Genomic DNA, 22,195 nt, shown 5'->3' on the forward strand with positions numbered 1-22,195 from the left:
ACAGGCAAGAGGCAGATGCTGATTTTTATGTTCTTTTTTTCCTTTAGATATATCTAAATCCTCACTCCTCAAAGAAAAAAAAAAAAAAACAAGGATGCAAAACACTAACATGAAAGTTTATTTGCTAAAAAGAGAGGGACGTTTCTGCAACTCCCAAAGCAACTCAGGARCGTACTAAAAACTTCAGCGAGTGAGTCACCACCCCCCAGCCCTGGRCCAGAGTGACCCCACCGCTCACCAATGGATCTTAAGAAACTGTCACTACCGTGTGGTTCTCACTCAGAAGTTTTCACTCTCGCATTGCTAGCCTGCCCGTTCTGCMGAGCATGTGGATGAGCTGCTCGTCTCCTCCGAGGGCAACTGATGAGCCCTTGTGCACGTTGGGAACCTCCTAGGGAAGCAGCCAGTCCCCGGCTGCCTAGAGCTCCATGGGACAGTCTGTACCCCTGGTTGTCGGACCTCTCGTGTGTTACTGGGATGAATAAATAAGAGGGAACTGGTTGACGGGGGACAACAGGGCTGGGGAGTGAGTGTCATGACCCTTTGATGGAGAAGGATTTGGCATTGCATCTGTTGAGCTCCCTGCAGCAATATCCAAATGTTTCTGCCGAAGGTCAAGGATCCCCCAGCACAGGGGGGTGTTTCTAGCACAGCTCCAGGCTCTATCCCAAGACTTAGGGCCAATCCACCTAGCCCTCTGAAGTATCCTTGCTCGTAGCAATAGCAAATCTCACAACACCCCAGTCATGCCCTAGGTCTCCTTCTCACTCACCATGGGGGAGTTTAACATCTGTATTTCACACTGTTTTCATTTAGCCCTGCCTGCTTGTGATCCTCTCTGTCCATCTGAATTTCTCTCGTATTCACAGTGTCTTAAATAAACCAGTCCTCCTGAGATTATCCTCGCTCACGGCCTCCTCTCCAGACCCACAAGGGAGCCTGGCCACAAGTCCTCGACCAGTGCAAAACAGAAGCACATGACCTAAAGAAAGCTGAAATTCACCAAGGAGACATTTCTTGGCTGCTCCATCTTTCAGCTGAGGTCTCAGGCCCCTGATGGCCAGCACAGATTTACCAGTTCCACGTGGCACCAGCCCTTCCTCTTTCTCCACAACTATCAATAAGGGCTGGACAGCCCACACTGACTTTTCACCATTTTAAGCAGCTTTTGCTTAAATGTGAGGAAAATAATAACAAAGACAACCAGGAAAGTCAAGCAAGTTGGCAGAGCAAGTGCCAGGTACAGCAGAACCAGGTCAGCTGTCCTCCACTGGCAGTCCTTGATGATGTTCTCTGGCATGGCCCTGGCACTCACTGTCTTGGAGTCATACCTGCAAGTGACCTCCTGGCCATCGCGCACATGCAGCCCCTCAACCCGCTGCAAGGAGTCCCACCATCCCAGCAGGCAGCAGTTGTAAGGATTTCGACTGAGGTAGACCTCACGGAGACTCTTCCCCAGAGGTGTCCATATCACATCCTGTGGAAGAGCTGGGAGGCAGTTGTCACGGAGGTCAAGCGTATGCAGTTTGAGGATGCCGAGAGCTGCAGGGAAGGTTATCAGGGAATTTCCTGACAAATCCAAGCATATCAAGCTCTGAAAGCCAGAGAAGTCGATGTCCACCACAGTGGAAGAGAGATTGGTGTTTCTGAGAGACAAAACCTGCAAGGTTAGATTAAGATCCTGCAGCCATCCCAGGCCCCCAGACAGTACCTCCTGGTTGTCAGAGAGGTCCAAGTGTTTAAGTGGTGTCCCCTGGAAGGGATGACTGCCCAAACCTTGCAGGCCACAGCCAGCCAAGGAGACATGAGTTAAGGTTGTGATACCCCTGATGTCTACACAAGGTAGATTCTCCCCCTTGCCTAGTACAGCTTGCAGGGGACACAGGTCTACTCGGTTGTGACTGAGGTCAACTGTAGTGATCTTCTTGGTGTGGGTGAAAAATCCAACAGGAAGCACCGTCAGCCTGTTGGTGCTCAAATTGAATAGCTGCAGGTTGGGCACAGCCCCAGCAGGCAGGTCCACCCGCAGCTCTGAGAGACGGTTCTGGCTTAGGTCCAGGTCTGTCAGCATTGCTAGGGGGTTCCTCTTGGGCACGTGAAACATCTCCATACAGTTCTGGTTTAGTTTCAGGTGGGTCAGGGAAGGCATTTTTACCAGGAAACCCTCTGGTAGGTACCAGATCCGGTTCTGGCTCATGTCTAGGAGCTGTAAGGAGGAGAGATTGCTGTGGCAAATCTCATCCCAGAGGCTGACTGTAGTGATGTTGGTGGAATTGCCATAAGTGAGCAGGAACTGCACTGTGGCATTTGCCAGGGATGTGGCGTTGGCAAGCCGCTGGTAAAAGCTCAACTTGTTGTCCTTCAGCAGCAAGGAGCGCAGCTTATTGTGCCGGGGCAGCACAGGGAAGAACAGGAGATGGTTGTGGGACAGGTCCAGCACCTCCAGCTCAAAGAGGTCATTGCTTTCAACAGCCAGAAACCACTCAATGGCATTGTTGCTGATGTTGAGCACCCTGAGCTGTGTCAGGTCAAACTCAGCTATGCATGGGATGTAGTTGTAAGCCATGTTGAGCCTCTGTAGCTTCTGCAGCCCTTCAAAAGCTTGGTCAATCTCAAAGATGTAATTCTTCTCCAGGTTCAGCTCCAGGAGCTGAGTCAGGTTTGTGAAGGTGGATGAGTCCAGCCTCATGATGAGGTTCCTGGCCACAGACAAGGACTCCAAGGAGGACAGGTTCCAGAGCAAAACTGACACCATGTCCTCACTGAGGCAGTTTCCAGCCAGATCCAATTTCCTCAGAGCTGGTAAAGCAGAAAAAGCAGCTGCTGTCACCGAGTAGTTTGTGAAGAGGAGGTTGTCTGCCAAGGAGAGCACGTGGAGGCCTTGGCTGCCCAGGAATGCACCAGGTTCAATGAGCTCCAGACGATTCTTTGACAAGCTGAGATACCTCAATTTTTGGTATGGAAGCACAGAGGCATTCTCCAGGACCCGTATAGTGTTGTTATCGAGCAGCAGCTCCTCTAACTCATCTTGCAGATTTCTTGGGACTGAATTCAACCATCTTCCATTGCAGGTGGCAGTGCTCTGCACCTGAAGCAAGTAAATATGAAATATCTCAGAGGAAGGGCAACTTGAGGCACCAAGGAATAAGYCTATAACAAGGGTATGCACAGAGCACCAGCAGAATCAGACACTGCCCAACCTGTGTCTACATCAGGAGAGCTCCCACATCCCTCAGCTCTTGCTTTATAGCCAGGAATGTGCATGATACCATGAAGGTGGAAAAGGTACGTATGGAAAAGAGCTTAACCTTCAGCAGCAGAAAGAGAAGGAACAGCAATGAGGCACGGAGAGAAAGTGAGATGATGTGAAGGAGTTAAGCATGGATGGCTCCACAGTTAAAGCCTCAGCACCTCACGTTCAACTCCTAGTTCTGATGGAAGCCCAGTAACTGGGATAGAGTCTGGAGATGCTGAGAAGCCTGGGATTTATAGGGTAGGAGCGAGATATGAGAAAAGTGAGGGTTTGCAAAAGGCAACTCACTAGTCTGCAGCCCCCAGGAGATGATGCCCAGGCTGCGCCAGCCCCATTTCCCCATCCTGTTGCTAGAAGAACGAGACTCAGGGAAAGACCCAGGAATGGCACCTCCATTTCAACAACAGCAYTCCTGTGAAGACAGAAACAGAGGTGAGAGGATCAAAAGCTGCCACCTGCTCATCCTGGAAGGCCTGGGCTTCTCCCAGGAAGCCCATCCAAACACCAYCCCCACCATCCCCACTTTGAGGGCCTTCAGACAGGCCCTCCCACCTCCTCCCCAGCAGTTACCCTGTCTGGCTGCTGCCTCATGACTGGGGTCAAGCTCAAGGCTCAGGGCTTCCATCCTCTTTCAGTTACTGCCTGCTCTGCCTGAAGCCACAGCTTCCATTGCTCCCCAGTGGGCACTGGGAGGTGATGGGCAGCACAGGCGCCCAAGTGACCTCAAAGAAGCAGACGCCCTGGCCTGGTGAGAGGCCTGAATCCCTGCACGCTTCCCAGCTTGAGCCCTACACTGTGGGGAAGTGCATAGGCTTGGAGATATGGGGAACAGCCCCAGTCCCCAGGTAGGCAGCGCTCCCCACGCCGGCGTGGGGTCACAGAGAAGATAGAATCTCTCATAGAGAAGATTCCTCCTTGGGAATCAGCCCCAAGGCTAAGGCGGCTTCTCAGGTTTGCTCGCCTGGCTGGGGACCTGAGGGCTGGCCAAGGAGAGGGGCAGGGAGGCGCAGGCGGGGGGCGGGAAGGGCCGGCATGGCCGCCGCGCGGGGCTGAGGGCGCGGAGGGCAGCGCCGCGGGCAGGGCGCCGCCGCTCGCGCACGCACCCAGCGGCCGCGCGCGGGCAGGCGGTTTCCTGCCCTCCGCGGCCTCRCAACGGCCCCTGCGAAACGCTCCCCGCGGCCGACACCAACCCCAAAAGGGCCGGGTTTTCAGGGGCTGCTCCCCCTCTAGCCCCATCCCCTAACAGCCTCCCCGAGGCCTCTTGCTGCCTCCCAGCGAAAGTCGCTGACTTTCAGCGCAAGGTGCCAGGTTACTCATTTTGTGGAACTGGGGTTGCTGGCATTTGCATCTGGGCAAAAGCTGAACTTGAGGCAAATGAGCAGYGAGGTCTTGACGAGGGCTCAGCACTTTCACAACTGCTGGCATTTGWAGAAAAAAATGAGAGGTTATTTTTGGTAGCCTGAGTAGCTGGAGCTGGAATCTAGCACCCCATATGGAGAGGGGGAGGCGTGCTGGGCTCCCTTCTCCCTGGGAACAGCCTAACTGACACCACGTTGAATACCAAAAAATCTGATGCTGGTGCCTTATCACATCAGTGCTTATCAGTCCTATGGGGGTGAAAAGAAATGCCTCCGGTATCTCCAGGAGTCTGGTGGAAAGGAGCTTGTGCCCCTTAGACCTTCAGGACCTCGGGCCAGGGCACGGCTGGCGGCAGGCGTGGGTGGATTGACCTACTGTGTCCTCATTGCGCCCCTGTGCCCACCAAGCCGGGGCTTAACTTCTAGTTTGTCTTTGGGCACAGACCCCTCTCCTTGGCAGAAGCTCCTGCTTGCTCTCAGTCGGCTCAGCCTTTCTCCCATCCCTTCAGCACCCAGATGGGTTCTCCCCCAACGTCACAAGCTTCTTCCCATTGCAGTCCCCCAGTGCCAGAGGCACTCGCCACCGCAAAAGCCAGGCCACAGGATGGCACCCACAGCGTTGACCAGGGTCCTCTACAACCATGGGCATCAACGATGTGCAGCCACCGGGTACAGAGAGCGATGCCGAGAGGCTTCCCCACACTCCTGCCTGGACTTTCACTCCAGTTGACCAACGCCTGGGTGGGGGACAAGCCTTGGSTGGCCAATACTTACCGCGTGTGGCGATGCGCAGGGTTCGTGACGACTCATCTTGCAGCTCGTTGCCCGCTCTGCCCGGTGGCGTCTCGGGGCCCAGGGGAGCTGCCGCCCGCTGCGTTTGGGCCGTTCTCTGCCTTAGCACTAATATAGCCTTTGCGGAAGGAGCGAACGGAAACTGCAGTCACATGGAGGCAGCGAGCGCGGCGAGGCGCTTCACTTACTGATCTCAGCACTTACACCCAGGGTCATGCACTCACCAAGGGCTCGGAGCGAGGAGGAAGCGAGGCGGGCAGYGGGGCCGGGTGGGAGAGGAAGGGGAGCAGCAGGGAGGAACTGGGCCCCGTGAGGGCTCTCCAGCTCCTCCTGAAGACGGGCTAGGGCAGGGGGAGATGTTTGCACCAGAGCTTCTCTGCACAGGACCCAACAAACCCTGCAGGGTCGCGCCTTGAGTTTGACCCATGGCAACCCTGCGCAAGCCCTACTGCATAGGAAGAGTTGAGGACACCGCCAAAGCTGCACGCAGCACCCTCGCGCTGTCAGTCACTTGGGGCTGCCCATATAGCCCCCATACCACCCCCTCGCCCAGCGGCACCCTCAACAACAGAGCAAGTTGGCTTCTGCTGTCTGCGAGGACTGGCTCTCGTGCTCCATCCCAGCCCTGCACCATGGGAGGGGGATGGTCCTGCCCTCTGCTCCTGGAGCTGAGCCCTCTCCCCAGCCCATGTCATGGCCCTGCTGGCATCAATCACGAAGCCGGACCTTGAGGTGGGGAACCCTCCTCTGGGCTTCCTTCTCACTGCAGTCCACTTCCTGGCTCTGCACCTCCCCTCCTACCCCACACAGCCCCTCTTCTCACATCCTCACACCCCCCGACCTCCTCTCATATCCATCTCTCTCCTCTTCCAGCCTCCCGTGGTAAGGCAGCTCAGCTGGATTTGTCCAAAAACAAAGGACTCAAGACTGACAGCTCACTGCAGCAAGAAGGTGGCCAACCCTGCAGCCTCCTCTCTCTTAGAGGAAAATGGAAGACGACCCACACCAAAAAGGCAGCTGATCCACCATGGTCTTGCAAAGTCCCTAGTGAGATAGCGAGAGCAGCACATCCCACCAGGTAATGTTCAGTCCTCTGCTTCCTCAGCCTTGCACCACCAGGACCTTCTGCAAAGATGTGAAATAGTTGGGAGATGAACCCTTTATATTGAAGTACGCCAGACTGGAGAAGCTCAAGAGACAACATGGATTGGGACACCATCCACGCTCCAGTATTAGGGTTTCAAGCGGTCTTCAATGTCCTGCAGCCAGCATGCACACCTAGAGAGCTTTTTTGGGTGCTTCTTCACCATAAATTTCATTTCTTCTCTGGAAGGAGACTGAGCTCTCTCATGTCACTGACAAAAAAACCCTGTGGTTTCATTTCCTTCATTTTCAAGGAAGTTTGAAGAGTAAAAATCAAGAAGGAAAATAGAGAAGTGTTAATGGTCCAAGCAGACTGCAACAGATTACAGCAGCTGTGAAGCTGAGTGAGATTCCTAGAGCATTGCTTTAGGCCACATGGAGAGCAGAGCCCTGTGCTTATAACCCCATTCCTTCTCGCAAACAGCTGAAAGGGGCCCATCCCACACCAAGACCACTCATGTTAGGGCAGGAAGGAGCAGTCAGAGATTTGGAAGAGGGCAAGGAAGTCCGGAGACGTAACACACAGGCATCCTCAACTGAGATAACACCAGTGCCTTGGTAGATCCACGTGGAATCTTCTGGCTGAGGCCCTGCTTAGTACGTGGTGCACTGACACCGAGCGAGGCGGTTCCCCAGGGACGTGGTCCTTGGCCCAGGAGGAGCTGGGCGAGGGAGCAGAGTCAGGGAGCTCCTTGGAGCGCTCTCCTTCCCGCCTCCCTGCCATGGGGCTCTGTGGGGCCCCGCAGCTCTGCGCACCCTCCCAGCCGTGGTGGAGCACCTGGCAGCATGATTTATCTCACGCTTTCCCCACATCCTGCGGCCAGATGGTTTCAAGAACGTCCTGAAGCTGACACTTACCCCCCTCCCTTTTCCTTTCTGCCATTCCTCTTGAGCTCTTCTACCCTTATCTGGCCAGCTCTCCCATGAGGAGGGTTTGGTGCCTGGTTGGTTTTTCTTCCCTCCGGAACTGCCAGGAACTGCTGATCTGATCAGCTTGTCATCAAGCTTCAATCTGGGTCAATGATGGGGAGGATTAAAGTCAAGGAGGTTCTGCTGCTTGGAGCAGGTTGCACAAGGGCAGCTGCAACTCCTGGATTTCTTTGAAATGACTGGGATTCTCCATGAGGCTTTATGCTCCCTCTATTTCTCCTTTTCTTTTCCCCTTTCATCTTTTTTTTTTCTCTTGCTTTCAGGTATAAACCAAGAGAAGAGCTAAAAGAAGGAAGCCTGGAGAAACACGGCATTGCAGACTGTCCCACAGCTCACTACACTGCGGAAACACCCAGAGCAGAGTCACTTCAAGGTAAAATGGATGGAGTGGAGAAGGCAGGTCCTGAGGAAGATTCAAAACTTCACGCAGGATGGAGACAGATGTACATCCTATGGCTGGGAATGCTGAGGAGGGTCTCCTGCTGCCATCTGTTTCTCTTCTTGTGAGGCCAGGGGTTTCTGAACCGCTCCCAGCCCTGCACTGGGCAAAATGAGCTGCATGAGCTCGAGAAGCTGGCACATCTGGAGCCAGTTGGACAAGGAGGAGATGTGGGGCATCTGTGAGGAGAGAGACAGGGGCAGCAGGGCAAAATGAAGGCACAGATGACATTAGGGAAGGAGAGGAGAGGAGATGGCAAGTCCTTGTTTGTTTCTCCATGCTCCTCTTTGCCTGTTCAGGAGGTACCTATGTATTGACCTGCAGGTGTCAGGTTTGACCCTCCCTGTTGGTTTCCACAGTGCAATGTGGTACCCAGCAGAAGACACTGTGGGAATGGAGAAAGTGCAACAGAAAGCAGAAAGCAATTCACGGCCACCGAGGAGACCTCAACACGCTCCTCTGATCCTGCAGGAAATAGGGTTTCTTCTGAAGTGGAACCACCAAGAGAAAGGGTCACTCTGGAAGTCATCCAGAGTGCAGTGGCCACAGCCTCAGCTAAGCCAGGGCAAAAGGAAACAGAAATTGTTCTTGGTYGGCTTCACTCGCTCCCACAGCGATGGAGAACTGGAGGTAATTGAACATGATTCTCCAGCAAGGGAGGACAGGAGCCTCAGGATCCTATAGCACATTACAGGGACACCTCTGGCTTGTGCTTGGCCTCTGCCCCTGCTGCTTCATGTGATCTGCCCATAACTTTCGGTTGGCCAAACAACTTCCTGTCTAGAATGCAACTTCTATTTGATGCCTCTGCACAGACATGTTCAGAAGACACCCAGGCCCTGCAGCTAGCACCTGAAATCAGCATCCTGACGACTTTTTCTGGGAAAAGTTCACGCCAAACCCTCACGGTGACCACTTCAGGGCTGTCTTGTTAACCAATATCTTGCTTGCTGAACCTTGGCAGAAAGGGAAGAGCTGTCACACTKGTGAAGACCAACACTCTTGGTTCTCTGCTTGCTTTGCTAGGCGCTGAAAAGCTCTAGAGGCAGCGTTATAAAGAAAACCTAAGGGGACAGAGGCAAGCACAAGCCCTTTGCTACTGGGCATGGTTGTATCCTGGCCATTTCCTAGATCGGAAATCTAGCTCGTTTATTCGCACAGAATGAGGAATGTTAGCCCTGGTCCTTGGATGGCTGAGGTGCACTGAGGTAAACACTCAGACATTTCCCCAGTTTAACTGGAGCTTTGCAAGAGCAGCTTCTGCCTGGTGCGTTTCTTGCAGCAGGAACTAAGAGACAGRTGTCAGCAATTTACGGTCAGCTTCAAAATCTGTTTTTTTAGACCTGCTTGCTTGTTTAGCCAGACGTGCTTGCAAGGACACACTTGTATCAGCATTCATGACTGGAACTTCAGGCTTGAGTCTGATGTGTCCAGCTAACAGCAAGCATAGCTATACAGTAGAAGCTCCTAAATCTCAGTTATTAATGTGACAATTTGTTTTTTTGTCATGCATTAGATCCATGGAGCCAGCATGATCCTTTGCAGCAATGAGCTCCTTCCCATGTGGACACCTGCAGATGCTGGTGCTCCATGAACTGGGAGGTCCTATCACCTGGGCACCATGGAGGAGGCCCAAAGGAACCCAGGTGAGCTTCTAGCTCTAGCATTTGGGGAAATCATGCCTGCAGGCTTGGAGACTGAAGACACCTGAGGAGCACAGCCAGGAGCTCCACAGCGCCGGTCCTCAACGCCATGGCCACGGCCACGGCTCTTTCTTCTCCCACACGGGGTAGCAGGTGAGGCGTGAGCAGGGAGGAAGCGAGCCAGGAAGGAGGCAGCCGCAGAAGTGAGCTCATTTCCCTGCCACGTACCCGCACGCAGAGTCACCCCAGCCTGGCGGCTACGCCCCCGCTTTCTCCTGCACCAAAGCATCTACTCATCTTTCCTAGACCGAGCAGCTGAGATGTGCTGGCCATGGGCAGTGGAGCGGTGGCCATCGCATCGGCGGTCACAGGGGATCCACCACAAAGCAAACCGCCTTCCTGGGAAGTGCTGGGGCACCCTAGGGTGCAGAGCAGCAACGAGCAGCGCCTTTGGACTGGTGCCTGCAAGAGCCYTGCCTGGCCCAGGCAGCCAAGTCTGCAACACTTGGCATTTCTATAGCAACTGGATGCATCCGTTTGCTCATGAATCACCATCCAAGGCAAGGAGCACTGGAAGCGTCACTGTGGTCAGGAACTGCTTGCAACGCATCTGTGGAAGCAGCAAGTGCCTGGGGGGAGAGAACAGAGAGGGCCCGAACTCTCCACGTGCTGAAAAGCCTTATTATCGAGTTCCTTAAATCTATAGCTTGTTCTTTGGTTGCACCTAGTCCCAAAAGCATTGCCCAAGATTTTCTTTGGGACTGCAAGATCTGGGTAAATTACACTTTTTTTTTTTTTAACTCACTGTGAACAAACCCCATTGAGAGGTGATTTTTCAAAGAAGCCAGAAAAACATCCGACCCATTGACTGCAGCGTATTTACCAAAGACTGAGCTAGCTGTCAGCATATCAGAGGCTTTTAACTCATCAGAAGGTTATTGAGAAGTCGCTGCCCTGGCAGCGCTCAGTAATGCAAATTGCAACAGGGAAAATGACTCCACATTCAGTAATGCAAATTGTGGCAGGAAAAATTACTCCCACATATACTCCCTTTCTGCTGCTGTTCTGCTTAAGAGAAGTGAGAAATAGTGTCATTAGTGCAGAGGGAAGCAAAAGTGCCTCAGCTCCTTGCAGAGAAAAGCATCTACCCACCCGGCTTTCCCTTCTGGCCAGGAAAACCAAGCTTCCTACGATGCAGCAGCCTCTTAACATTTCTCAGGGTGGATTTCAATCATCACCTGAAGCAAGCTCGCAGCTTCACACTCCAAAACCCTCCTTACCTTGGTTTTCTGCCTTTGGGCCATCCCTCCCTACTTCCATATGTCACACTCAACTGAATCCCATTCATTAGTTATTTTCCTAGGAATTAAGACCAAATTGTATGCTCCAGGTGGGAATAAATATCTTAGCAGACTACAAAATATGACACTGTAGCCTTGAGCTCTGCTCTTGCAAAAGATCCTCAACAAAGCAAACTTGGCATGGGTCACCTCAAGTGGAAACATGAGGATTGAGGTGCTAGTGTGTTCTCCTGCAGGCCTGTAATTCAGCTTGTGTCCGTGCAAGGGGATGGCATTGGGCACATGCTGTTTGTGAAACATGTTCTCACGTGTCACCTGCTTTCTGAAGAGTGAAGATGGTGCCGGGCAAATAGAAAGAGGTTCAGCCCTGAAATCAGAAGATCAAGAAAGGRGAAAGAAAAGGAGCACCCTGTAAAACACACAATAATGAGCGATAAAAACTCCGTGCACACATGAAGGTTGTGTGCCCCAGGACCTTCATTCATCTTCCATCACCTATTCCCTCTTGCCTTCCTATTCCCCTCTTCTAGCGGCTCATGAAAGGAGAGCAACCAAGATATCAGACATTGTCCCATGAGGAAGAGAGTTGAGAGAGGCTCAGGGAGGGCCAGAATGAACAGCAATGATGAAAGCCATGAGRTTGCACAGCATCTCCAGGTGCCTTTTTCTCCTTTTAGAGCTCAATACAGTTTTCACCATCTGTGGCATAGCCGGGGAAGAGCTTGAAAAAATCCCTCGGGCAGACAAAAGTACAAGATGAGTTATTCAAAAGCACTTATGTAAATCAGCTTTTTTGATGTTATTTCAGCTTTTTTGACACATGGAGATATTGGCAGCATTATTAGGCTAACTACAGCTTGTGGCTTGCTGTCCCTGGTGAACCCTCCTGGTGCTTCTCCCAGAGACAAGACACAACAACAACAACAATACAGAGGCTCCAGCTGCAGGACCAGGGAGCCCACAAGAAGATGGGAGGCWTACCACCAAAGTCAAGATACAAGCTTTTCTGGTAGCTTCACGCTTTTCACAGAATCCCTGGTTGAGGTTGGAAGGGACCTCTAGAGATCATCTAGTCCAACCCCCTGCTCCAGCATGGACACCCAGAGCATGGGGCACAGGGTGGCATCCAGGTGGGTTGTGAAGATCTCCAAAGGAGACTCCACAACCTCCCTGGGCAGCCTGTTCCAGGGCTCTGTCACCCTCACAGTGAAGAATTTTCCCCATTCGAGTGCAACTCTAGTCTGCTGGTAGATGTACAACACAAGTGTAACATTGTGGGCTGAAGAACTGAGATGGAACAAACATGAAAACAAGTCCAGCTGCCCCACAAGAGACTGGCAAGCGCAGACTTGAAAAGAAGAAGCCGCCTCTGCTCGTTCATAGCCCGCAAACCTGCAGGAATATAAACAACTTGCAATGCACAACGGAGGTTTATTTTAAAATTACTTTTCAAGGTCTTTTTCACAGCATCACCAAATGAATGAGGTTGGAAGGCACTTCTGGAGATCATCTAGCCCAACCCACCTGCTCAAGCAGGGTCAACTAGAGCTCACTGTGATGTTCAACTTTCCTTTTTTTCTCTTTTTCAAAAAGCCACTATTCCCTGCTGAGAAACCATTGAAAAAAAGGCAGGAAAGCAGGTCAGTGAGAAATTAGATGGATATCTGTTGGACTAAAGGTTCGTCCTACCCCGGAATAACACTGACATTTTATTGGAGCCGCTCAAATCCTATTCCGCCTTTAATCTTAAAATCTCAGCACTGTCTATTGGCTGTTAAAATAAGAAGCTTCTGAACTGAACAGGATTTGCTCAGCCCAGTTTGGGGTTCAATGAAGCAATATATTTCAAAAATTGTAGCTCTTTTATCCATTGCTCCAATGCAGTTCCTCTCCCTTTTTTTTTTTTTTTTTCATTCAAGGGGACATAAATAATATTAATAAAGAAGGGGCCATGTGAAACAGTTAGTCGGTTCAAAACTTAGGAAATGTGAAGCAAAGGCTCCCATAGCGCTGTTAATTTTGCCCTCTTGTGGGGAATAGGAAGAATTCATGGTCAAGTTGCACAAATCGTATTATAGCATGAAAAATGTGCATTCATCCTATGAATGAGCGGGTTCAACAGCACTGCAGGAAGACCGAAAAACAAATATTAAATATTTTGCTCATTTTCCTTCCCTTGAGTTATATTAAGTGCAAGGCAGTTGGCTAGCCCTGGCAGATACCAACCTTAGAGAAAATAAGTTTTATCAGCAGTTGCATGACCAAACTCGGATGACAGAGAGTTTGATTTTAATTCATCGCTTCCATCAGCATCACAATGAAAATGCGATAGCAAAAAAAAAAAAAAAAAAGAGAGGCGGCCATCTGGAAGACATGCCCACATTAAGGAAATTAATATATATCTATCATTGCATGACCAAACTCGGATGACAGAGAGTTTGATTTTAATTCATCGCTTCCATCAGCCACAATGAAAATGCGATAGCAAAAAAAAAAAAAAAAAAAGAGAGGCGGCCATCTGGAAGACATGCCCACATTAAGGAAATTAATATATATCTATCATCAGTAAGCAGAGAGCAAAGCTAATTTGTACCAGGTTGCTATAGGCTCCAAAGGCAAACGAGAAGAGTACAGATAGATCATGGCCAACAGAAATTCAGCCTCAACGAGAGACACGTTGAAACAGCCCACGGGTTCAAGGCCATCTGTTCCTGGCCAGTTTTGTCACCTGAAACACGGCCAAAATTAACAAAAGCAAATGGTGCTTGCTAGAAGAAGTCATATATAGGACAGGTTTTTTTCTGAGGACATCCCAAAACACATAATCCCCCATGCATTTTTGAATCAGAGTTAAAAAAATTAAATAAAAGCGAAAAAATCTTCTCCCTGGCACAGCTACTTTTCTGCAACCACTCTGAATTATTAGGTTTTCTGACAACCCTTTCCTCATCTTTTAGAAGGAAAAAAACATGGTCACAAAATTGGCTTGAGGCCATCACCACTGTGGGCCAGCATGGAAGCCAGGAAGAGACTCCTGTCCCATGGTATCCCATAATAAAGGAGCATCCTGAGCTCTTGGCTTTGTCCTACAGTCAGATGATCTTTCAGGTCATGCTGACTGTTGGTCTCTGAACTGATTTCATGCCAGGCTCGCAACAAGAAATTTAGAATTTACTCTAAATAAAAATTTTACTCTAAAGAAAAAAATGCATCACTTACCTAGCAAAACCAACCAACCACACTGGATATGCTGACACATCCTGGAGCCAAGACCTGTGCAGTGGACTGAGCTCTCTGTGGGAGCTCTGAAGAGGTGATGTTCTTCATGACYAAGGTAGTGAAATCATTAAGTCGGAGAAGGGAAGTCACAGCAYCATCGCACAGGATGGTTGAGGTTGGAAGGGGCTTCTAGGCCCCATCTAGTCCAACCTCCCTGCTCAAGCAGGGACACCCGGAGCACATTGCACAGGGTCAGAGCCAGGCGAGTTTTGAAGATCTCCAAAGGAGGAGACTCCACAACCTCTCGGGCAGCCTCTTCCCGTGCTCTATCACCCTCAGTAAAGAAGTTTTGCACACAGAGATGAAACCGYCTGTGTTTCAGTTTGTACTCATTACCCCGTGTCCTGTCGCTGGCCACCACTGAGAAGAGTTTGGCCCARTCCTCCCTACATGCTCCCCTCAAGTACATGTTGATCCCCTCTGAATCTTCTCTTCACCAGGCTAAATAGTCCGAGCTCAGCTAGTCTTTCTCATAAAGTAGATGGCCTAGTCTCTTAACCTCTGTCACTATATGCTAGACCTCCTCTAGAARTTCCATGTCCTTCTTGTCCTGGGGAGGCTAGAACTGCACCCAATACTCCAGGTTCAGCCTCACTGGAGCTGAGGAGAGGGGCAGGATCCCCTCTCTCAACTCCTCCTGATGCAGCCAGGATCCCACTGGCTTTCTTGGCCACAAGGGCACACTGCTGCCTCACGGTTAATTTGTCAACTAGAACCCCCAAATCCCTCTTGCCTTTATTGAACCTCATGAGGTTCCTCTCTGCCCAACTCTCCAGCCTGTCCAGGTCCCTCTGGATGGCAGCACAGCCCTCRGGAGTGTCGGCCACTCCACCCAGCTTGGTGTCATCTGCAAACTTGCTCAGGGTGCTCTCAGTGCCCTCGTCCAGGTCACTGATGAACAAGTTGAACAGCACCAGGCCCAGAACTGATCCCTGGGGGACACCACGGGCCACAAGCCTCCAACTGGACTTGGCCCCATTTATCACCACCCTCCGAGCTCTGCCATCCAGCCAGTCCTCAACCCACTGCACTGTCCACTCATCTAATCCACAATTCCCGAGCTTTCCTATGAGGATGTTATGGGAGACGGTTTTGAAAGCCTTGCTGAAGTCAAGGTAGACAACATGCACTGCTCTTTCCTCATCCGTCCTGCCAGTCATCTCGTCATGGAAGGCTATCARGTTGGTTAAATAGGACTTCTCTTTGGTGAATCCATGCTAACTACTCCCAATAACCTTCTGTTCCTTGACATGCCTAGAGATGGTCTCGAGGATGAGCTGCTGCATCACCTTTCCAAGGCCCAGCCATGAAACACCTTGTGCTAGAAAATCTGATTCCAATCTTTCACCTAGAAGGCATCTCCTCACTCCTGGACAAGCTTGCAAAGACCTTAGCCAAACTTTGATCTCCTAAAAGCAAATCCTGGATGCAAAGAGTTTGGAAGTGTGCCAGGATTGAGAGTTGGAACCATGTCAGCGCAACTCACATGTGCTCTCACCTTTATACRGCAAATATTTATTCCAGATTCCTGCATTTCTCTCCCTCACTCAACACTATGACATGCACCACACACTGACCTCCTGCTTCAACACACAGACGGAGCTGTCTGTCTTTCTCCAAGGCCAGTGTTGTAACCCAGCTCAGCTCAGAGATGAAGAGCTGCTGCCTGAAGCTGAACCTCAGCTTCAAAGGCTCTTCAGTTACTTGGACTTCAGCCACATCATAGGCATGTTTAAGAATTTATTACTTTGAAGGCTCCAAAGGCTACAGAAAGCAGCAAAACCATCTCTCATCTACTACCACACGCACATCTACTTTCTCCCAGATGTCTCTACGGGATCCCACCTAATTTTTGGCCAAACTAAGTTACCATCTTTATCTGAAATATACCCACAAATTGCAAAAAGCCCTGGAATTAAGGTTGCATTTGGCAACTGAACTCCTCYGGCTAAACAGAGCTTGCTATCGCAAGGATAAAATTCACTCAGCATTTGGGATCCATCAYGTATGGGCTGAAACTCTCCCACAATTCAGACACAGCACAAACCTTACAAGGATACCCAGAGCTGAAAACGGATACCCTGGACGAGAAAAGTCTAAGAACTGATCTGGAACAAAGCAAACAGCCTGAAGCCAATGCAGCCTAGCAAAAGCTCATGTAACGTTTGTGTAAGCAGCACATGAATCCAGATGAGCAGGAAAATATTCTCTGCTCTTCAAAGCTTCTTCAGATTCTTAGGGTGAAAGAGAGAAGAGAGTTCACAGAAGAAAGAAAAATAAACGAAAAAACAGAACTGGACAGCAAAACATTAGCTCAGGCAGGGGGACGTTCTTCTCAACTCTTCACAGAATGAATCTTATGCACCCAAAATCTTCATTACCTGAGAATATTTGTATAATCAATAGCCAAAAGAGCCAAGGCTCGGAGAGCTGTTTGGAAGCTGCATAGCCATAGGTCCCAGGTGAGAGAGGAGGAGGGTGTCTGAAATCCCAGCTCGCAGCTGCAGAACGGCACCAGGCAGCCTACAAGACCCTGCTGCCTCACCCACTGCCACATTGAGGAACTCAGGGTACTCAGACATCTCTGTACCCCAGGCATGACAGTTTCAGCATGAGACCTGGACTCAAAATCACTAAGGAGACACTGGTGATACATCCTCTTCCAGCCACAAGAAAAGGGTGAATTCGTTTGAAGGTGGTTGTGGACAGAGACGTTCTTTCAGTGGAAACCCCATCTGTCTTCTGCTAACTAATCCACTCCCGAGGTACAGAAGATGAACAAAGATGGCCTCAGAATGACTCACCAAGGGGAAAAATGTAACCAGAAGGGTGTCTGGCTTGACAAGGTCCTTAATTTTGTATCAGCTGAATATATCCACACATAGGGAAGGCACAACAAGCTCAATGAAAGCTRTTTAAGAAAAAAATATGGAAAATAAGATTGAAATTGGATCTAGTAGCGTGATTACCTTGACTTGCTTATATTCGGGTCTGCTGCCTCTCCCACAGTAGTCTTCAAGGATGGTGAGGCACAAAGTCAAAAGCCAAGTTTCCATATTTAATGCTGAATAATAAAATAACCAACCGAGCGGACATCTCACTGCAAGATTCTCATCAAGGTGCTGCTTCAAGTGATGGCCCAAGGTTAAAGCAGACAGCGGGAGCGATTGCAGCCCTTCCTGAAAGAACAAAACTTGAAGCATTTCCTCGGTGTTCAATGCCCCGAACAATTCCCGTTCCAGAAAACATAATTTCCTAAGCACTGTTATTAGACAACCGATTTTTCAAGCCCTCATAACCATTAGCCAGATTCCGGCATTTTAGATACGCAGCAAATCACACAGTAAAGCTTTCATCTTCTTGACAACAAGAATCTGTTTTGACACACCAAACTACTCTGCTTTTCCTACCAGGACGTCATGAATTTCATCACAACAATGCACACGTTTTTTTTTTTTTCCTTCTGAATTTATAGCAGTTTATTTCAATATTTTGTACAGCTAGCATTGGTCTCCAGTAATAAGTTTAATCTTACATAAGTGAGTCCCTTCCCAAAACCCACCCGGGAGGAAGGAATGTTCAACTTTCACCATTTCTGATTTAGAGGAAACTTATAGGGTAAGACACAATTTGAAGAAGGGGAAGAAATCTAAATTTGTGAATAAAATCCCTCAGAAGGTCTCAGGGTTTACTTAAATCTACTTGGATTCGTGAAGAAGTGCAGAGATCAGGTCTTTCAAGGCTGCAGGAAGAATACATTCACCTAAGAAACAATTTTCTTCTCTGCAAGGGGACAGGCTTTTGTTTCCTGTTATCCTACTTGATGCCACAAGGCCCTGCTCCACCGAWACATCCTTTCCAGTCTACAATCAACATCTGTAACAGATCTTTCCAAAAGGTGCTTCCGTAGGGGTCTCGCTTCATTTATTCGTCTGCTTGCAGTACCATTTAAAACATATTCATTTCTTACTGTGCATTAGGTTGCTTTAATGCAGGCAGGAGAGAAATGACCTCAGCAGACAATATCTTTAAGGAATAAACGACACATAAAACAAATAAATACTTTAAAATATTTCTAAATGGTAATAATGTACATACTCTGTTCCAGTGCAGAACTTCATGGCCTGTTASGAATAAAGCCCTCCAAGTACAGTTCGTCAGCAGCAGATGGAGAATCCCACTCATCTGCTTTTAGTATTTTCCTGACATTACTCGAGTAATGAGGAAAAAAAAAAACCCAACCACCTAAAGAGAAACCCCCCTTCTCTTCCACAATCGGAGATTTAGCAGTGTCTGATATTAAGCAATTCACATTCTCTAGAACAAATAAAAATAAACAAGGTTGTATAAACATCTCCTGCTGCCTCCCTACAAAAATAACAACAAAAAAAAATGTAACAAACCAAAACATGCAACTGTGAAGCAGTCATCAAGCTTGGAGAAACACCACCACCAAGACACGACAGGCAGTGGGGCTGACCAAATTCCAGCCCTATTAAAAAGAAATCCACTCCAGTGGCTAAATTAGCTCCATGTGGATGGAGGCTGATAGACACCTAGATCTCTACAGACCTTCAACTTCAGAGATATTTTCTTTTGCTGCACCCTTAAGCTTCACAGTCTTTTCTGCCTATATGTCATATGCCATTATGCTGTCGTTTCTGTGCAAAAAAAAAAAATAATAAAGAGTGTGAGTGAACAGCCCAAATGCTGAACCTGATCCAGAAGCTCCAGAAGGAAGCTAGAATTTTACCAGTCCTGACTGAAAATGGGCAGGGGAATATTTGGGATTTTATTGACTCAACGTCCTCAATTTAAGCCAGGTTAAGTCAAGTCTTAAACCCTCATGAAACCTTAAAATCAAAATAAGATCTTGACTCATAAGACCCAATTCTTCATTATTTTGAAAGCCTCATTTTATAACAGTCACTAGAGAGTCCAAGACGTCTTTTAGAAGAAGAAATCTGCATTTCTTGGAATCAGAAGGAAGATAAGGTCACTAGAGCGATGCACCTTGTTGGTTTTGGTTTCTTTTGCAAAAAGGGACCAAAAATTTGGGCAAAAAGAGAGTCATTGTGGAAATTCCTTGTGTTTCCTAGAGAGAATATATTGCTAAAGCTACGGAAACTTTCAGCCGTGCAAAAAGGAGCCAATGTAGCACCTCACTCCACAAGAGCATCCCAAAACGCCCTACAACACAACAGAAGCAGCCCCCTTGCGTGAATGGTATACACCTGCCTGAGGGTTTTGTGATGCCACGTCGTGGGTTTTATTTTTTTTTCTTTTGAGAAGTTGAATCCCAATGAGAATAAAACAAATTCTCCCTTTTGTTTAAACGGTTCTTTTCAACATGTTATATATATACAACCTTTAAAATACACTTAAAAATAGCTGCACACGTTTTATATCGTTCTACTAGAGAAGGGCAGTCCGGACAGACCATGCTTCTCAATGTATTAAAAACTGTAAATAAAACTCAACCAGACTTCTTCTCCTCTGGTACCTGGGCTGGTCCAAAGGAGGGAAGGGAAGGAACAAGCAGTTTTAAAATGGGAGTCTTTCACAAAACACGCTACTTACAAATCTCAGGTTAGCTTCCTCAAGCAGTTTTATATCAAATTCCTCCTTAAATATCTGAGGTCGCGCGCTGCTGTCTCACGCAGTGACATCTGTTGCATGTGCCAGCTTCCCACTAAACCAACTGCAACCCTGAGGATATGTCTGGCCTGGTAGAAAGAGGAAATGTAACACAATTCCCGAAGTATGGCTGGTCCTCCGCTGCGGAATCCTGTATAGCCTCCTCGATGGTTCTTGGACACACACCCACACTTCTCGTTTCTCCCCTCCTTCGTTCGCTCTTCCCTCTAACCCACAAGCAGATTTCTCCTCCACATCCACACCCTGAGGTCCCAAGGGAACAATGTGCATCATCCATCCAGAGGTTTTCCCAGGTAGACCAAAGTCACTTCCGTGTTACCATACACGGCCGACACGGCGGGGTACAGGCAAACTTTCGGCAGTCCCCTGAAGGCAACGCCCAAGAACTCGTAGCCCCTCTCGAACGCTAACGTCTTGTCTTCCATGTCCAGGATCACGCGAATCCGCTCGCCTATCTGCAAAGGGGAATAAGGAAAGGAAGAAAACAAGAAAACAGAACAGGAAAATGTCAACTTACTGAACTGGAGAGAGGGAAAATACTGCAGAGCGCCGGCGCAGTCCAGCGGATCACCTCAAAGCGAGGTTTTCCTGCACTCCTTTTGCCAGCAAGGTGCTCCGTTTCACTGGTAAATTTAAATTTCACTGATAAGTCACTTGCCAGGGGCAGCCTCTATGCAACCCCCAGAGCTGCAGCCAACGCAGCGCTTCCCCTCAGCRCGCCGCGATGGCGCTGAGAACCAGCGTCACTCATTGCACCCGCTGCCCAGCGCCGCGGCCTCCAGCCGGCKTCGCCCGAACCCGCCTCCGCGGCTGTTATCACTGACCAGCAACGTCTGCGAGGAGCGACTTTACAAGCAACAGTCCTGCTTTAGGAAACAAAGATAAGCACAACGTACGAAATAGAGCAGAATATTTTACCGTGCGGGTAAGTACTGTCACCGTYGGGGCGATTCCTTTACGGAAGGGGAAAAAAGTTACAGTATAAAGCGGAGGCAAAGGGAGCATGAAAAGAAAACCTAAARTACATATATATGCATGACTATATATGTATACTCATAYATATACACACCCTGCATTCACCTAGCACATCTTTGAAACCTCAGTGCAAGCCAGAGAAACCAGGAGCAAACAGAGCATGAGCCAGGACAAACTTCTGATGCTCCCCAGGTCAGCTCCAGGTTGGAGCTTTCTTCTCACCAATACATTTTTCAATGTGTAGTTGCTTTTAGCATATTATGTAAAAGTAGCTCATTATGCACGTTTCACTAAAGATAAACCACCTTAAAAGATAAGCCACCAATACCAGCCCCAAGCAGTTAAAAAAAGCAACTGCAGAAAAAGCAGCTGTGAGAAGCGCTCACCCTCGAGGGCACAAGAGCCTGCCCGAGCTTCTAAAACTCTTCTGGTCTTGGTGCTACCTAAAAGCTGACATTAGCGACAGCAAAAAACGGCCAGAAATGGTCCAGTGAGGACCAGCAGGCAAATCGTCGCTGTGAAGGAGGCCTGGAGAGTGGAGGTAAAGCCATTCTGACACAAACCGAGGGGCAGAGCAGCATTCCCTCCTTGGCAACGTCTCCCCATCTCCCCAGCTCCAGAGGCTGGCTCGAGGCCGCTGGCTTTGTGCCCAGCACGGCCCGCAAAGGTACGTGATGGAAGCGGGCATCGGAGGAGGGGGCTCCGAGCGCGCGGAGCAGCGACTTGGCTTCGCCGGGGAGCGTCGGCGGGGCCGCCCCCCGCTCACCCACCTGGTACTTGGGCGCGTTGTTGCACTGCGGGAAGCTGCCGTTGACCTCGCCGTTGTGCAGCAAGTTATTGTCCACCAAGTTCCAGCCCCAGCTCTGGTCGTCGCTGCCCAGCAGCGCCACGTAGCCCTGGCACTGCATGGCGGCGCGCTTGGTGGCGATGCCGATGACGGCCACGGTGCCGAGCGGCCCTTCCCACCACACCTCCCAGGCGTGGCGGCCCTCGCTGAAGCCGATCTTGGCGCGGGCGCCGTCGGTGCTCTGCGCGATGGGGTTGCGGTGCAGCGTGAAGCCGTTCTTCTTGATGTAGACGTTGCGCGAGCAGTCGTTGGTGCTGAAGGCGTGGTGGAAGGCGCGCACCTGTGCGGGGAGAGGAGGGCGCGAGGCGTCGGGGCGCGCGGGGCGGCGTTGGCGGCCCCGGGACCCGCGCTCACCTTGCCCTTGTAGGTGGGCACGTTGCAGAGGATGTCGGTGCGCAGCGCCTCCTCGGCCAGGCAGCGCGCCGCCAGGCTGCGCCACACCTCGCTGTTCTCGTCGCCGTGCAGGACGCGGTGCCAGAGCTTGCAGACGAGCGCGCAGCTCCGCAGCTCGCGCAGCTCCAGGTAGGAGAAGACGAGCTCCAGCACCCGCCCGGGCAGCCGCCAGCCCGCGCCGCCC

At 50.0% G+C, this 22,195-nt stretch overlaps 2 protein-coding genes across 2 annotated transcripts; both read right to left on the reverse strand.

Annotated features, from left to right (window-relative positions):
- Positions 1 to 1,041: 1,041 nt before the first annotated feature.
- Positions 1,042 to 3,649, reverse strand: NRROS (negative regulator of reactive oxygen species). Its single transcript, XM_026036401.1, has 2 exons — positions 3,542 to 3,649; positions 1,042 to 3,088 (listed from the first exon to the last, which is right to left on the reverse strand). Exons 1-2 carry the CDS (start codon positions 3,647 to 3,649, stop codon positions 1,118 to 1,120), a joined length of 2,079 nt encoding a protein of 692 aa, XP_025892186.1. The 3' UTR covers positions 1,042 to 1,117.
- A 14,159-nt stretch (positions 3,650 to 17,808) lies between these two features.
- Positions 17,809 to 22,194, reverse strand: FBXO45 (F-box protein 45; the record flags this gene model as incomplete). The annotated part of the gene is made up of 3 exons (XM_026036365.1): positions 17,809 to 20,251; positions 21,542 to 21,898; positions 21,973 to 22,194. Coding segments are annotated over 3 exons (765 nt in total), but the record flags the coding sequence as incomplete, so codon positions are not given.
- Position 22,195: the final 1 nt, after the last annotated feature.

Source organism: Nothoprocta perdicaria, unplaced genomic scaffold (genome assembly GCF_003342845.1).
Source record: "Nothoprocta perdicaria isolate Ctin4 unplaced genomic scaffold, notPer1 scaffold_177, whole genome shotgun sequence".
Taxonomy (NCBI): Eukaryota; Metazoa; Chordata; class Aves; order Tinamiformes; family Tinamidae; genus Nothoprocta; species Nothoprocta perdicaria.

Bases quoted from the DNA above. Each gene is read 5' to 3' on its own strand.
- NRROS (XM_026036401.1), bottom strand. From the start codon at position 3,649: ATGGAGGTGCCATTCCTGGGTCTTTCCCTGAGTCTCGTTCTTCTAGCA. The intron at 3,089-3,541 runs GTGAGTTGCCTT...TACTTGCTTCAG, and splicing joins CTCCTGGGGGCTGCAGACTA to GTGCAGAGCACTGCCACCTG.